This window comes from Coregonus clupeaformis, unplaced genomic scaffold (assembly GCF_020615455.1).
Source record: "Coregonus clupeaformis isolate EN_2021a unplaced genomic scaffold, ASM2061545v1 scaf4751, whole genome shotgun sequence".
NCBI classification, from domain to species: domain Eukaryota; kingdom Metazoa; phylum Chordata; class Actinopteri; order Salmoniformes; family Salmonidae; genus Coregonus; species Coregonus clupeaformis.
In genome coordinates, this window is record NW_025538205.1 from 1 (window position 1) to 17,500 (window position 17,500).

Sequence of the window (17,500 nt, forward strand, 5' to 3'; positions counted from 1 at the left end):
AAGCGTTGATAAAAACCACAAGAAAACAATAGTAACGTTCAAAGAACGTTCTCAGAATGTTATGTTAAAACATATACATTCCGTTCTCAGCGTCAACAAAACTCTCTCTCTCCTCAGGTGTGTTAGCCGTGCCCAATAATTGTCCACACTTTAATGAATGTTTGTTTTCTTTGAAATGGGGTCTGTTTGTGTAGAGTGCTAGCTCTATCCTGGTGGCGCAGTAGACTAGTTCCATGGATAGAGAACAGAATATCATAGGTTTGAATCTCATGTACGCCGTGCCACAATAAAAAATATTGCATGATTAATGCCTGAGCAAATACATTTCCATTTGTCCTATCTGTGCTTGGAGTTCAAAACAGTTAACCCAGAATAAGCTAGCAGTGTTATTGAAAGTCTTAATGAAACATTCAGTGAACATTTTAAGGAAGTTATTCCAAAACCTCCAAATAACCTTTACATTTTGTTCAAAACATTCACAACATTTAGATAATGTCCTCAAAACGTTATTTAATTACCTTCAAATAACCCATAATTTCTGTTCTAAGAATGTTAATAAAACCTCCTAGGAAAACTTTCAGGGAACCATAGTAAAACGTTCTCAGAACCTCCCTGCAACCTAACAATTAACCTTCCCAGAACAGGTGAAATGTTCACTTCTGTTATCAGAATGTTTAAAAAACATTTCGTTTTACCGGTCAGGGTAACTTATGGCTTCGCTCCCAGAACCAATGGTAAACCAAAAACATACATTCCCACAACTTCCAAGGAACCAAATTTGCTAGCTGGGATTTCTCCAGAGCCAGTCTATAGTGTGTTGTCTTAGCTCATGGTGGATCCGGGGCGCCAGACGCTAGGTTGCAGACCCAGGTTAGAGGTGCTGAATCTGGGGCGAGGCACTCTGGAGGGCTGGGTGGAGGCTGGGCGAGGTGGGGTGTGGGCCAGAGGGCTCAGATCAGGGGCACTCTTAAACTGACTGTTGCCTTGTTGGGGGGCGTGGGGCTGGGAGGGGTAGGGGTGAGGGTTAGGGACATGGGCAGAAGAGAAGCTAGGGAGCTGCGGGAGTGGGGCGGTGGGCGCTGGAGGAGGAGGGACCCACTGGGGCTGAGGCTGGTAGGGGGGGGTAGTGGGGAATTGGTAGCAGGAAGTGGCTGTTGGCGGAAGGGAAATGACATCAGACCTCCACATCGGTTCTCCTAATGTGGTCGCTGACCGTGGGATGATGACAGTAGGGACGGGGCCTGTGGGAGGTGGCGTGGAGAAGCGCTTGACCTCATACACACATGGCATCTTGTTTTGCCCCTGGGGAGTCCCACCCCCATAGCTGAAGAGGGAGGAGTTTAGCTGGTAGGGCTGGTGACTCATGAAGTCCAGAGCCTTGATGCCTTGAGCCTTCTGACCCCCAGGGGCGGCTTTATGCCCCGCTGAAACCCCACCCTGTCCTGCTACCCCCACCCTCTGGCGCTGAGCCTGGGGAGGGCAGGAGGGAGAGAGGAGGGGGTTGTAGTTGATTGGAGGGGGGGCTCTGCAGCTGGAGGAGTATTTGAATTGAGAGGGGAGGGAGGGTGTGGGAGAGGGCTGGCGGGGGTGGCTGGGACAGGGTTGGGGTGAGGAGGGGGTCTCCACCACATAGCGATCCATCCTGCTCTGCCTACGGGCGAACAGCTGACCCCCCTTCCCTGCTAGCTGGGGTACCTGTGGAGGAGGCTGGGGTTTAGGGGCCACAGGAGGGGGCTTGGAGCCTCTCTGGGCCTGCATGAAGTTACAGGCCTCGGCCCCCAGCTTCAACCAGTCCTCTTCAGGGCCTGACTCACCTCCAGCCTCCCAACTAACTCCTCCACTAGGCCCCATGGGGCCTGGGCCTATCCTGGCCGGTGCATCTGGGTTTTGGAGCAGCTCCAGCAGGGCCGGGTTGGGAGACACGTCCTTCTTGTTCTCCACAGAAGGACGGAACATGGGCTTCTTGTTGCTGCGATGACGCGCCTCTGCGAGGATGCCTGTTCTGGAGGCAGGGACGGCGATACGCTGCTCACGGGACGACAATGAATCAGATGCAGGGGTCTGGGCAGTGGAGGGGGTCACCATGGCAGGGGTTGTCATAGAGACATAGGGGTTGAAGGTTAAAGGAGGAGGGGGTTGGGTCTGAGCAAGGGGGGGAGTAAGGTGTGGCAGAGGAAGGAGAAAAGGGTTGGTTATAAGAAGAAGGAGAGAAGGGCTGGGCAGCCACATCAGAGGATGGATAGACTGGGGCATGAGGAGGAGGGGAGAAAGGTTGACTAGCAGGAGCAGAGAAGTGTTGAGTGGGGGCAGGAGGAGGAGGAGAGAAAGGTTGAGGAGCAGTCAAGGAGCAGAAGTGTTGGGTGGGTTGAGGAGGATAATGAGAATGAGAACAGGGGGCAGAAGAGGGAGAGAAGGTGACAGTATGGACAGAGGGAGGAGGGAGAGGTTGAGAGATAGTGCGGGTTGGAGAGGATGGAGGAGAGAGAACAAGAGGAGGAGAGAGGACAGAGGGAGGAGGAGACAGGATGGATGCAGCAGGTCTAGGGGGAATGTAGAGGGAGGTACTGGAGAAACCTCTCCTGGCCTCGGGCCCCCCTGAAGGGCGAGGGGGGGCGATGGTTACCATGGATACCGCAGCAGTGGGTTTGGAAACCATTGTTATGGCAGGAGTGGGCTGGACGGGACGGAAGTTGACAGGGGTGGCGGGGGGGCGAGATGGGGCAAGGCCTGAGGTGAAGGGGCGTGCTGTGCGGTTGTGGATCCCCCCAGGCAGGTTAGGGTTAAGATTTAGGTCAGGCTGGGGGGGGATAGGGGTGTGAGAGGGGGGAGTCAGAACCACACTGGCCCGACTCACCCCTGCTGAGCCCCCATTGGACAAACCTGTAGCCGGGGAGGTGTTAGGGGCAGAGTTATAGGTGACAGGGGCGGCCATTTTCCTTTGCTGCTCATACTGCTCTGTCTCTTTGCTCTGATAGGCTATGGAGTCCAGCCCTGGGCTCTGATAGGCTGGGGCATTCATCCCAGACCCCTGATTGAATGACATATTCATCTCTGGGCTCTGAAAGGCCAAGGAATCCAACCCTGAGCTCTGATTGGTTGGTGTTTGGGGCATTGAGTTATAGGTGGATGGGCAGGCGGAGCTCCTCCTATCCAGCATGTCCAGGTATCCGCTGTCCCAGGTGGGGTCAAAGGTTCCAGCGAAGCCCTCTTCATCCACTTCTGAACCCGAGGGGAAGGAACTCCCCTCCTCCTCCTCTCCCTCCGTCTCTCCACCGGTCTCAGGACCCATCTCCCCCTCCGCACGGCCGAAACAGGTGAGGGTGTACTTCTTGGCACGCTGGCGTCTCTTCTTGAACATGAGAACTCCTTTAGAGTTGGAGTTCGGAGCGTCGGTGAGCAGAGAAGCGATCGAACGACATTTAGTACGAGCCTCTTTCACCTGCCTATCTACCACATTATCTCCTCTCTGCAGCTCTGGTAGACAGGGGGAGGGATGGGAGGAGGGGGGAGGAGTAGGGGAGAGAGAAAGAGAAAACAGAGGATTTCATAAGTAACTGTAATGAATAAGAAAGGTCTGGTTAGAAACATAAAAGCCTGTTTGGGAGTGATTGACAGAATGACATCATAGCATCTGGAATGTCACTCAAATCCATGATGACACCATGATGGGTGACACCATCAGCCAGTGAGGGGTGGGCAGGGGTCAACTCTGACAGACAGGAGAGTGTGCTGGGGGCTCCAAGCTCTGAATTCCCCCTACTCCCCAGTTGAGCAGCGACCAGTTAGACTGTCTGTCTGTCTCCATATCCGTGTCTGCATTTGGTGTATGAGATGGAGATATTTCTGCCGTTTTATAAATGAACTCAGCCCTCAGAAATAGCCTCACACAAATACTGCTAGCATGACTAACAGCCACACACACACACACACACACACACACCAGTGAAGGGATCAGAGGATTTGGTGAGGCGTCTATGAGGCTGGTGCATCTACTCAGACAGTGACAGGAATCACAGTCTAACTGAAACCTCATAATAATAATAATTATTATTATTATTATAATTATAATTATAATGATTATTATTATTATTATTATTATGCTTCTATCTGGAGAGAATGATCAGTTTCTAACCACAGATTAGATGACATCAGTCAACATCAGTAACTCAGATTAAATGTACAGGGCAGGAGAGACACACAGCAGCCCTGACAGGCAGAAACACAACAACAGAGTCGACCAGCAGCAACCAGCAATATTACCCAACCAGCAATATTACCCACCATCATCAAACAGATTTAATTCCTCACTAAAAACACCCGGAACCATCAGCATAAAACGCAGTCTCCAGTCCAGTAACAGCATCCTACCACACCGTCAGCACCTCCAGGTGTGTGTGTGTGTGTGTGTGTGTGTGTGTGTCTTACCTGCGTAGACAGTGTGAATAACAGAACCCGTTGAAGATGTGAAGTTCCTCATGTCTCCAAGTGTGTGTTCTCTAACCCTCACACACACATTCTCAGGCAGGTGGAAAGTGACCAGTTGTACTCTAGGTAGGATGGTAGCTCTGTCTCCTCTCTCTCCTCTCTCTCCTCTCTTCCCCCCACTGTCCTCTTTTGTGTCACTCTCTCATTCTCTCTCTGTCTTTTTCTATCCCAAACCAACACATGATGTCATCCCCCTATTCATGTCTGTCTGACAGATATCCCACACTTGTCTGGGCTCACACACATGCGCATGTGCACGCTCACACACACACACACACAGACACACACACACAAACACACACTGTCCACTGGGTTCTCCCCTGTACTTCACCCACTCCGCAAAGATTTTCCACACAACAACCTTGTAAATGCTCCAGAGTTAGCTGTGTGTTTGTGTTGTTCTAGGTCGTCAAGAACTGTTACTGACACCTCAAACCATGCAATCCCATAACACACACACCCCTTTCCTCTAATCCCCACCAGTGTATGTATGTACTGTATGTGTGTGTGTGTGCGTGTGCGTGTGCGTGTGCGTGTGCGTGTGTGCGTGTGCGTGTGTGCGTGTGTGTGTGTGTGTGTGTGTGTGTGTGCGTGTGCGTGTGCGTGTGCGTGTGCGTGTGTGCGTGTGCGTGTGTGCGTGTGTGTGTGTAATGTGAGGAAGGGCAGTTCTACTGTCCCCTCAGTCAACAGTCTGTCACTATTGTCTCTCTGGCCAAGATGTAACCTTGCCTGAAACCTGAAGACTTGCATTAGCACCTCAAGCTTATGCCTAGGCTTTAGCTCAGCAGGCTAACATCGTGCCAGGGATTACCATCAGCTGTTATAGTTCAGAGTGAGATAGACAGGTGTGAGGAAAGTTACATAATTCATGAGTTCATAGATTCATGTAGTCAGATACGTATGTCTAGCTGCATGGGAAGAATGCCATTTTTGACATCGGGTATCTTTGAAACCTGATTTACAGATTGAAATGAATAGGGTATAATTGATCACGTATGCCGCTCCCTCCCCTCCCATCCGCCCCTGCATATTCAGCTGTGTGGATCACTAAATGTGAGGTCAGTTGTGTCCGTGTGTCTGTCAAGGCCAGAGGGGAATGCTAGCTGTCCCACTATAAATACTCTGGATGAGACCAGGGCTTAGAATACTGACAGGAGAGACTAGGGGGGAGGGAACAGGAACAGGAGATGAAGGTTTTTATTCATGGGATAGACAGCAGCTGGAAATATCCCCCTCTCTCACAGACACATTACAGCGGCTTGTGAAAGTATTCACCCCCCTTGGCATTCTTCCTATTTTGTTGCCTTACAACCTGGAATTAAAATTGATTTTTGGGGGGCTTTATATCATTTGATTTACACAACATGCCTACCACTTTGAAGATGCGAAATAAGACAACAAAACAGAAAACTTGAGCTTGCATAACTATTCACCCCCCCCCAAAGTCAATACTTTCTAGAGCCAACTTTTGCAGCAATTACAGCTGCAAGTCTCTTGGGGAATGTCTCTATAATCTTGGCAAAACTGTTCCAGCTCCTTCAAGTTGGATGGGTTCCGCTGGTGTACAGCAATCTTTAAGTCATACCACAGATTCTCAATTGGATTGTATTTAACGCCATCCATCGTTCCTTCAATTCTGACCAGTTTCCCAGTCCCTGCCGATGAAAACCATCCCCACAGCATGATGCTGCCACCACCATGCTTCACTGTGGGGATGGTGTTCTCGGGTGATGGACGTGTTGGGTTTGCGCCAGACATAGCATTTTTCTTGATGGCTAAAAGCCTCATTTTTAGTCCCATCTGACCAGAGTACCTTCTTCCATATGTTTCCGGGGAGTCTCCCACATGCCTTTTGATGAACACCAAACATGTTTGCTTATTTTCTTCTTTAAGCAATGGCTTTTTTTTCTAGCCACTCTTCCGTAAGCCCAGGCTCTGTGGAGTGTATGGCTTAAAGTGGTCCTATGGACAGATACTCCAATCTCCGCGTGAAGCTTTGCAGCTCCTTCGGGTTATCTTTGGTCTCTTTGTTGCCTCTCTGATTAATGCCCTCCTTGCCTGGTCCGTGAGTTTTGATGGCGGCCCTCTCTGGCAGGTTTGTTGTGGTGCCATGTTCTTTCAATTTTTTAATAATGGATTTAATGGTGCTCCGTGGGATGTTCATAAGTGTCAGATATTTTTATAACCCAACCCTGATCTGTACTTCTCACAACTTTGTCCCTGACCTGTTTGGAAAGCTCCTTGGTCTTCGTGGTGCGCGCTTGCTTGGTGGTGCCCTTGCTTAGTGGTGTTGCAGACTCTGGGGCCTTTCAGAACAGGTGTATATACAGTGGGGAAAAAAAGTATTTAGTCAGCTACCAATTGTGCAAGTTCTCCCACTTAAAAGATGAGAGAGGCCTGTGATTTTCATCATAGGTAACGTCAACTAGTGAGGGACAAATGAGAAAAAAATCCAGAAAATCACATTGTAGGGATTTTTTATGAATTTCTTGCAAATTATGGTGGAAAATAAGTATTTGGTCATGAATAACAAAAAGTTTCTCAATACTTTGTTATATCCTTTGTTGGCAATGACACAGGTCAAACGTTTTCTGTAAGTCTTCACAAGGTTTTCACACTTGTTGCTGGTATTTTTGGCCCATTCCTCCATGCAGATCTCCTCTAGAGCAGTGATGTTTTGGGGGCTGTCGCTGGGCAACACAGACTTTCAACTCCCTCCAAAGATTTTCTATGGGGTTGAGATCTGGAGACTGGCTAGGCCACTCCAGGACCATGAAATGCTTCTTACGAAGCCACTCCTTCGTTTCCCCGGGTGGTGTGTTTGGATCATTGTCATGCTGAAAGACCTAGCCACGTTTTCATTCTTCAATGCCCTTGCTGATGGAAGGAGGTTTTCACTCAAAATCTCACGATACATGGCCCCATTCATTCTTTCCTTTACACGGATCAGTCAGTCCTGGCCCCTTTGCAGAAAAACAGTCCCAAAGCATGATGTTTCAACACCCATGCTTCACAGTAGGAAATATGGTGTTCTTGGATGCAACTCAGCATTCTTTGTCCTCCAAACACTGACGAGTTGAGTTTTTACCAAAAAAGTTATATTTTTGGTTTCATCTGACCATATGACATTCTCCCGATCCTCTTCTGGATCTAGCGCAAACTTCAGACGGGCCTGGACATGTACTGGCTTAAGCACGGGGACACGTCTGGCACTGCAGGATTTGAGTCCCTGAAGCGGCGTAGTGTGTTACTGATGGTAGGCTTTGTTACTTTGGTCCCAGCTCTCTGCAGGTCATTCACTAGGTCCCCCGTGTGGTTCTGGGATTTTTGCTCACCGTTCTTGTGATCATTTGTGATCATTTCTTGTGATCAATTTGACCCCGCGGGGTGAGATCTTGCGTGGAGCCCCAGATCGAGGGGGAGATTATCAGTGGTCTTGTATGTCTTCCATTTCCTAATAATTGCTCCCACAGTTGATTTCTTCAAACCAAGCTGCTTACCTATTGCAGATTCAGTCTTCCCAGCCTGGTGCAGGTCTACAATTTTGTTTCTGGTGTCCTTTGACAGCTCTTTTGGTCTTAGCCATAGTGGAGTTTTGGAGTGTGACTGTTTGAGGTTATGGACAGGGTGTCTTTTATACATGATAACAAGTTCAAACAGGGTGCCATTAATACAGGTAACGAAGTGGAGGACAGAGGAGCCTCTTAAAGAAGAAGTTACAGGTCTGCCCTGAGAGCCAGAAATCTTGCTTGTTTGTAGGTGACCAAATACTTATTTTCCACCATAATTTGTAAATAAATTCGTAAAAAATCCTACAATGTGATTTTCTGTTTTTTTCTCAATTTGTCTGTCATAGTTGACGTGTACCTATGAATTACAGGCCTAGCTCTCATCTTTTAAGTGGGAGAACGCACAATTGGTGGCTGACTAAATACTGTTTTCCCCCACTGTATACTGAGATCATGTGACAGATCATGTGACACTTAGTATTGCACACAGGTAGACTTTATTTAACTAATTATGTGACTTCTGAAGGTAATTGGTCAGATCTTATTTAGGGGCTTCATAGCAAAGGGGTTGAATACATATGCACGCACCACTTTTCCGTTATTTATTTTGTAGAATTTTTTAAACAAGTTCTTTTTTTTTCATTTCACTTCACCAATTTGGACTATTTTGTGTATGTCCATTACATGAAATCCAAATAAAAATCCATTTAAATTACAGGTTGTAATGCAACAAAATAGGAAAAACGCCAAGGGGGATGAATACCTTTGCAAGCCACTCTATACTCCCACACACTCACAGACACTCACAGACACTCACAGATAATCCACAGGCTTAGCAGAGACAGTTCTAAGCAGCTGAAGAGTTCATGTGTAGGCTGTAGTGCGTATAGTGCACAGTGTGTACGGTATCTGGTATAGTGTACTCACTGGCTTGCCGGGCCTTTTCCTTGTAAGTAGTAGACAGTTCATCACTGAGTGGGGTCAGCTGGGCGCCCACCATGGGAACCATCTGTGGGCTGGAGCCCAGCATCATGGCTCCTTTAGCCCGCTCTGGAGACACCAGGGGTGAGCAGGCCAGAACCAAACACCCCCCTGCCTCCTGGAACCCACTGTCTCCCTCTCCCTCCACCTCTCCTCCCCCCACCGGCTCCCCCTTTGCATGGTGTGGGACGGGCTGGGCTGGGTGGGTCCACTCTGGCCGGGCCTGGGGGGTTTTGGGTTGGTAGACTACCTCCCTGCGTGGAACTCCAGGTTGAAACCCCCCTGTTCTCGATCCTGTTGATTGCTCCCACTGTTGGATCCCCCCATTTCCCAGTGTGGGTAGTTGCTCCCAGGGACACTGCAGGGAAAGCCCTCCATCTGGAGCGCTTTCATACCTGGAGGGAGAGAGAGAGAGGGTTTGGGCAGGTCATGATGATGTCATAGTACAAACCAACAAGGTTGGGTATGATTCTGTTTTGTTCTTGTCTCGTACCCGCTTATCTCCGAAGTCTCCTCTTCTTCCTGCTGGTGACCGGGAGAGCGCGCATGCGGAGGTGTGTGTCGCTGGCGGCGGTGTATGCGTGTCTGTGTGTCCGCATCGCTGTCCGTCTCTCCGTAATAGGCCTCACTGTCAGGGGGGGAGGTGAGGGTGAAGCAGGACGGCCCTTCAGTAGGGAAGAGAACAGGGTGTGTGGCTGTGTGTGTACGACCCGACAGGACCACAGAGTGGAATCCAGACCTGGAGGCAGAAAGAGAAAGAGATAGTCAGGCTGTGTGTGTTTACGTATGCATCCGCGTTGCTTATTCTACTGTATACTTGTATGGGTCTAGTGTATGTGGCAGTGTTTCCCCTATATGCATTTCGCAGCGGCGCACCGACGGGACTAAATCGTGGCCACCACTGAATAAAACTGCTTATCTCCGAAGTATCCTCCTCCTCCTGGAAATTTTCCGGATGGTAAAACGTTTTCAGTGTAAACTAAAATGACTAAAACCAGATGTAAATTATGTAGAAATTGTAATGGAGCAACTAACAATCACTAAAAACTAGACAGTCAGGGAGAATCAACAATTCTAAAAATGTCATGGCATTGGGCCTCTGTATATTTTTCTATAATGTTTGAGTCACTCAGATGGCATAAGAACAAGGCATAAGCCATGGCAAAATGTGTAGAATTGCAGGAAATTAACTTTAAAACTGAACATTTTCTCTCAGCCCCAGGGCAATGTGTAGAATTGCACTGGTGTGTATATCTGTACAGTGCATTCGGAAAGTATTCAGACCCCTTGACTTTTTCCACATTTTGTTTATGTTACAACCTTATTTTAAAATGGATTTAAAAAAAGTAAATCTCATCAATACAATATCCCATAATGACAAAGCGAAAACAGGTTTCTGGAAATTTTTGCAAATGTATTAAAAATAAAAAACTGAAATACCTTGTAAGTATTCAGACACTTTGCTATGATACTTGAAATTGAGCTCAGGTGCATCCTGTTTCCATTGATCATCCTTGAGAGGTTTCTACAACTTGATTGGAGTCCACCTGTGGTGAATTCAGTTGATTGGACATGATTTGGAAAGGCACACACCTGTCTATATAAGGTCCCATAGTTGACAGTGCATGTCAGAGCAAAAACCAAGCCATGAGGTCGAAGGAATTGTCTATAGAGCTCCGAGACAGGATTGTGTCGAGGCACAGATCTTGGGAATGGTACAAAAAAATATCGGCAGCATTGAAGGTTCCCAAGAACACAGCGGCCTCCATCGTTCTTAAATGGAAGAAGATTGGAATCACCAAGACTCTTCCTAGAGCCTGGCAACCACTGCCAAACATTGATAAATAGGGGAGAAGGGCCTTCGGTCTGGGAGGGTGACTAAGACCGATGGTCACTCTGACGAGAGCTCCAGAGTTCCTCTCGTGGAGATGGGGAGGAACCTTCCAGAAGGACAACCATCTCTGCAGCACTCACCAATCAGGCCTTTATGGTAGAGTGGCCAGACGTGAAGCCACTCCTCAGTAAAAGGCACATGACAGCTAGCTTGGAGTTTGCCAAAAGGCACCAAAGGACTCTCAGACCATGAGAAACAATATCCTCTGGTCTGATGAAACCAAGATTGAACTCTTTGGCCTGAATGCCAAGCGTCACGTCTTGAGGAAACCTGGCACCATCCCTACGGTGAAGCATGGTGGTGGCAGCATCATGCTGTGTGGATGTTTTTCAGCGGTAGGGACTGTGAGACTAGTCAGGATTGAGGGAAAGATGAACGGAGCAAAGTACAGAGAGTTCCTTGATGAAAACCTGCTCCAAAGCACTCAGGACCTCAGACTGGGGCGAAGGTGCACCTTCCAACAGGACAATGACCCAAGCACACAGCCAAGACAATGCAGGAGTGGCTTAGGACAAGTCTCTGAATGCCCTTGAGTGGCTCGAACCAGAGCCGGACTTTAACCCGATCGGACATCTCTGGAGAGACCTGAAAATAGCTGTGCAGGCAACGCTCCCCATCCAACCTGACAGAGCTTGAGAGGATCTGCAGAGAAGAATGGGAGAAACTCCCCAAATACAGGTGTGCCAAGCTTGTAGCGTCATAGACAAGAAGATTCAAGGCTGTAATTGCTGCCAAAGGTGCTTCAACAAAGTACTAAGTAAAGGATCTGAATACTTATGTAAATGTTGTTATGGGCTATTGTGTGTAGATTGATGAGAATTTGTTTTTATTTAATCAATTTTAGAATAAGGCTGTAACGTAACAAAATGTGGAAAAAGTCAAGGGGTCTGAATACTTTCCGAATGCACTGTATGCTCTGACCTTTTGACCCTGAGGTTGAGTGTATGTGTGTGCTCTGACCTCTTGACCCTGAGGTTGAGTGTATGTGTGTGCTCTGACCTCTTGACCCTGAGGTTGAGTGTGTGTCGATGGGAGTCGATGAGCATCATGGCCTGAGCGTGGTTGAGCTCTGCACAGACATGGTCGCCGATGGCAATCAATTCATCCTCCTCCCTCAGGTCGGCCCTGCATGCCTTACTGCGCCGTCGCACCTGCAACACACAACACACACATTAACATACACACACACACACACACACACAGCCTTAATCCAGCAGCATGGAATCCCAGACCCCTTCAGACCTCTGAGGTGTGGGGAGCAGTGTCGTAGAGCCCCTCCACCACTAGTGGGAGACAAAAGCTGAATAACACATTGGAACATTTTAGTAATTCAGCAGACGCTCTTATCCAGAGCACCTTACAGTTAGTGCCTTCATCTTGAGATAGCTACGTGGGACAACCACATATCACAGTCAAAGTAAGTAAATGTTTCCTCAACAAAGAAGTTATAATCAAAGTCAGTGCTAGTAGGGAAAGACAAGTGCAAGTTTCTATTTATGTTATGAGGTCATCATCTCTCCAGGGCTATGGAGGGGAGGGGGGAATCTGAAGGGTGGTACAAATTAGGCAATGATTTCATGAGGTTATCCATCACTGAATAGGGTTGAGGGGTGGAAGCAAAGCCCTATACATACATGGATCTTTCAGAAAGCATGAGAGATAGATGGGATAGAGAGCGCGAGAAAGGGGTGGAAAGAAGGGGGGAGAGAGAAAGAGAGAGCGTGAGGGAAAGAAAGAAGAAAGAAAGAAAGAAAGAAAGAAAGAAAGAAAGAAAGAAAGAAAGAAAGAAAGAAAGAAAGAAAGAAAGAAAGAAAGAAGGGGAAGAAAGAAAGAAAGAAAGAAAGAAAGAAAGAAAAGAAGATAGAGGCTCAGAATAAATTAGAGGAAAAACCAAAAGAAATTGAGAAAGTTCAAGTGTAATATATTATAAAAAATAAAGCAAACTGGATGGAATATGGGGAAAATGAATCAAATTATTTTTCAACCTTCAACATAGGAATGCTACCAAAAGAATTTACTGAAACTGGTACAATGATGGAGTCACCAATGATTCACCAAAATATATAGTTTGAAGTGGAGGAAACAAAGTACTTTTAAGCATATGTTTTTCGATTTCAGTCGCCTCCATCTCCTCTAACTGAAGCTAATTGTAGAGAATTTTTTCCATTGATAATATAAAATTAACAGCCATACAGAAAGACTAATGTGAAGGTAAAATTACAGAGGAGGAACTTCTGGATGCAATTAAAGACTTTTAAGTTCGTTGAAAACTCCAGGGTTGGATGGCATACCAATGAGGTATACCAAACCTTTTTGATATACTCAGAGGACCGTTATTAGCATGTTTTAACCACACTTATGCAAATGGTAGATTATCAGACACTCAAGAAGAAGGTCTGATTTCATTATTACTGAAACAGGATACAAGTGGAAATATAAAGATCCAGTCCATTTCAAAATTGGAGGCCCCTTACACTTCATAAGTTGTGATGCAAAAATTTAGCAAAATGTTATAGCGTATAGAATTAAAAAGTATTGTCGGACATTATTCATTCTAATCAGACAGGTTTTTTACATGGACGATAATATAAGGCAAGTACTGGAAACAATGAACACTATGAAAAATCTGGGGAAACCAGGCCTGCTACTTCATAGCAGACTTGAAAAGGCATTTGATAAAGTACGACTCAGGTTTTATAGTAAATGCCTGTAGCATTTCAATTTTTGGAGAATATCTTATAAATTGGGTTAAAATCATGTATAGTAACCCTAGGTGTAAAATAGTAAATAATGGCTATATCTCAGAAAGTTTTAAACTGTCAAGAGGAGTGAAACAAGGTTGTTCACTATCGGCATATCTATTTAGAAACGACAGAACAAATAATGCAACAAATATTGTGGTTAAACTCAAAATTACTAATTGATAAAAACAATTTTTGACAAAATGTTTAAAAAAGGAAGATAATCTTCGTAATGATATATCTAGGTAGGACTGGTGGAGTTATGTCGCACATGCAGCTAACAAAACATATGGAAATGTCTGCTCTACCCAAAATTACAACCAGATAATTGCAGCATTACTGCACAAATGGAAGAGAGTGGAAGGGGGAGAAAGTAAGGAACTTGTCTGTCAGCCTTGCATTAAAGAACATAATTGGTTAAAGAAAACTTGTGATAATAAAAAAGTGTACCAGTTTCATTTAAGGACCAAAGGATTGACAGCCATCCCATATAGATTGCAAAATAGTTAGGACCGAGATTTTTTGGACAAACCGATTCCATGGCATAGTGTTCTGAACTGATACACAAAACGACACCGGATTCAAAACTTAGCATTTTTCAAAAAAATGCTAAATAAAATATTACTACCAATAGAATGTTATTTATGTGGGGGATACAATCTTCCCAGCTCTGCAGATTTTGCTGCGAAGAGACAGAATCATTAGATCATTTGTTTGGTACTGTCCATTTTGTAGCTTGTTTTTGGACACAGGTCCAGGAATGGCTAAAGGATTGCAATATTTGCCTGGAGCTAAATTTCTGCCGATAGAAGATTTACTGGGTGATCTGGAAAGTCATAGGTCAATCGATCAATAATATAATAATACTTTTAGCAAAATGTTTATTTTCAATTTCAATCTGTTAGAAACACTTAACGGAATAGAAAGGTTCAGAACTAAAACATCACAGTACAGTTGAAAAATATATGGCAAATAGAAATCCAATATGGATGGTGTTAAGAGATAGATGGAGGTGTTGAATGGAATTGAGGATGGGACTAATAACAACAACTAATAACAACAAGATAACTAAGTAATGTAAGCATACTGTGTCCATAATAAGTATATAGGTTATAGGTTGAGAGCTTTTGTGAAAGAGCACATTAGAAAGATATGGCATATAGAAGCAAACCGGATGGACATCATGAAAATGATCAGAGAGGTTGATTGGTAGAGGAAGTTCAGGAGTAAAAACAAACAAAAATATAATTATTGTAAAATTGACTCTGTCCATAAAATGCATATAGTATGTATAGCTGAAGTAGAGGCTTGGAAAGTAATAACGGTAAATATATTTTAAAAAATGATATGTATATGTGTATGTATGTAATATATATATATATATTATTAGGGCTGTCAAAAAATAGCGCGTTAACGACGTTAATTAGTTGTTTGCTGTTAATTACGTCAATTTTTTAACGACTACGCTTATCGCAGTGTGACAAATTATTCAGGTCAGGAAGTGGGTTGGGAGGCTAGAGGCTGAGATGGAGCAAGGTGAGCAAAGTGGGCCTATTAATGATTCAAATATAAAAAGAATGATGATGGTACAGTTAAACAAGTCAAGTTATTTGGCAAGATTTGTAAGAAGGAGTTTCAATTTCACCGGAGCTGTTCAAGCTTGAAGTACCATGTCAACGCCAAACATGCGTTTGCTGGGCACGCCAGATTCAGCAAGTGGTTTCAGCCAGACCACGCTGAATGTTTGCAGGCAATTAACAAAATCAACCTCAGATAATTTGACCAACACAATAGCAGAAATGGATTGCAAAGGATTGTAGACCCATTAGCATTGTAGAAGACTCAGGTTTCCTTGATGTTTTGCAAGTGGCGTCTCAAGACTCATTCTATAAGCCACCGTCAAGAGCCACAGTTATGAAGAAAATCCACGAGCCTCTATGAAACGAAAAGGAAAAGGAAAGAGGTCTTGGCTCAAGTAAATCATATCTTTATTTATCTTTGGTATGCATTTCAGAAAAAAATGGTTAGGATTCAGGTGTAATTGAAAGTGATTAATCATGATTAATCCACTGAAAATTCTGATTAATTTGATTAAAAATTTTAAGCATTTGACAGCCCTAATATATATATTTACTGAGAGAAAAAAAAAACATATGGGGATTGGTAGCCTGACAGACAATTACATTGATGGAAGTTACAATCCTATCTGCAATATTAAAAAGCTGATCTACCCCCTAAAAAAATGTAAATTAAATAAAAAGAAGAAAGAAAGAAAGAAAGAAAGAACAGGGGACAGATGACATGTAGCAGAGTCCTTTCATGCTGAACAGCAGAATATCTCAAATATAAGACTCTCAAACCAACCACAAACAAACATCCCCTGTCGAAAGTGCACACATAATCTGGTGCCTCACAGAACATCCATTAAGCCACCCTTACCCCAAACGGCACACACACACGCCCAGCCACTGTGGGAAAACGCAGTGAGAGGGAGGGTAGTAGACAGCTGCCCCCCCCATACACACATGCTGGGCAGAGGGCATGCCTCACATTACACCATGTGTTGCCCATACACCCAAAATAAACCCCAGCAGGAGAACCAGCCACATTCTTAGATGGACTTACAGTCAGAGCAGATAACCAGGAGTGTATTCTTGTTGACTTTGTAGGGTGAGTAATATGTACCTGTTAGGCCAAATTAGACTGGTTAGCATTAGAGTTTACGTTACCTGCCGCCTTTCACTCTACAGGTCAACGTCAGAGACTGTGTGTGGTATGTGGAGGGCCTCAGATAATCCCAGCTGGGAGTAGAGAGAGGTCTGCAGGATCAGAATAGCTAATTTAAGAGGAGCTGGAGCAGGCCATGGAAGAAAGGCTCTTTCTCACACACACACACACACACACACACACACACACACAGACATACACACGGTCTTGTACAACTAACCTTGTGGGGACACACAATTCAGTCCCATTCAAAATCCTATTTTCCTAACCCCCTAACCCTAAACCTAACCCTAACCTGTACCCCTAACCCCTAACATTAACCTAACCTTAACCCGAAAACCTAACCTTAACTCTTAACCCTAAACCTAACCCTAGCTCCCTAATTCTAACCCTAAACCTAATTCTAACCCTAAACCTAATTCTAACCATATCACTAAATCCCCTAGAAATATCATTTGACCTTGTGGGGACTAACAACATTTTTATTTGGACTCTGGTCCCCACAAGTATAGTTAAACACGTCACACACACACACACACACACAGAGAGATACACACACACACACACACACACACAGAGACACTACACACACACACAGAGATACACACACACTAACTACAGATAAAAGGAGAGGTGACCTTGTCTGGCAATGGTGATAGAACAATTATATCGGTGGAGGGCCTTGGTGTCCGGGGTCTTCTCACTGTGTCCAGTTACCTCAGGGGAGAGCAACCCTCCTGGGCGCTGCCCCTCCTGCAGGCTTTCACCTAATCTATCACACATTGCTGTGAAGTTCTTTATTAACTCCTTTTTCAGGAACTTGTTTAGCTGAAAGGTGTTATGGAGCAAAATCCTCATTACCTGTATCCCTCCATGAGGAGGTTGGCCACCCCCTGGTTCATAGAAGAGAAGAGAAGAGAAGAGAAGAGAAGAGAAGAGAAGAGAAGAGAAGAGAAGAGAAGAGAAGAGAAGAGAAGAGAGAGAAGAGAAGAGAAGAGAAGAGAAGGAGGAAGAGAAGAGAAGAGAAGAGAAGAGAAGAGAAGAGAAGAGAAGAGAAGAGAAGAGAAGAGAAGAGAGAGAAGAAGAGAAGGTAGTATATAGAATATAATATAATAAAATAGAAGAGAAGAGAAGAGAATGGGTATAGAATATAATAGAATAGA

The 17,500-nt window shown here is 45.2% G+C and overlaps 1 protein-coding gene across 1 annotated transcript; it reads right to left on the reverse strand.

The window, feature by feature from the left end:
- Nucleotides 1–43: 43 nt before the first annotated feature.
- Nucleotides 44–12,020, reverse strand: LOC121565876 (synaptopodin 2-like protein; the record flags this gene model as incomplete). The annotated part of the gene is given in 5 exon segments (XM_045220649.1): nt 44–2,142; nt 2,489–3,474; nt 8,922–9,370; nt 9,469–9,714; nt 11,869–12,020. Coding segments are annotated over 5 exon segments (3,153 nt in total), but the record flags the coding sequence as incomplete, so codon positions are not given.
- Between the last annotated feature and the right edge of the window lie 5,480 nt (nt 12,021–17,500).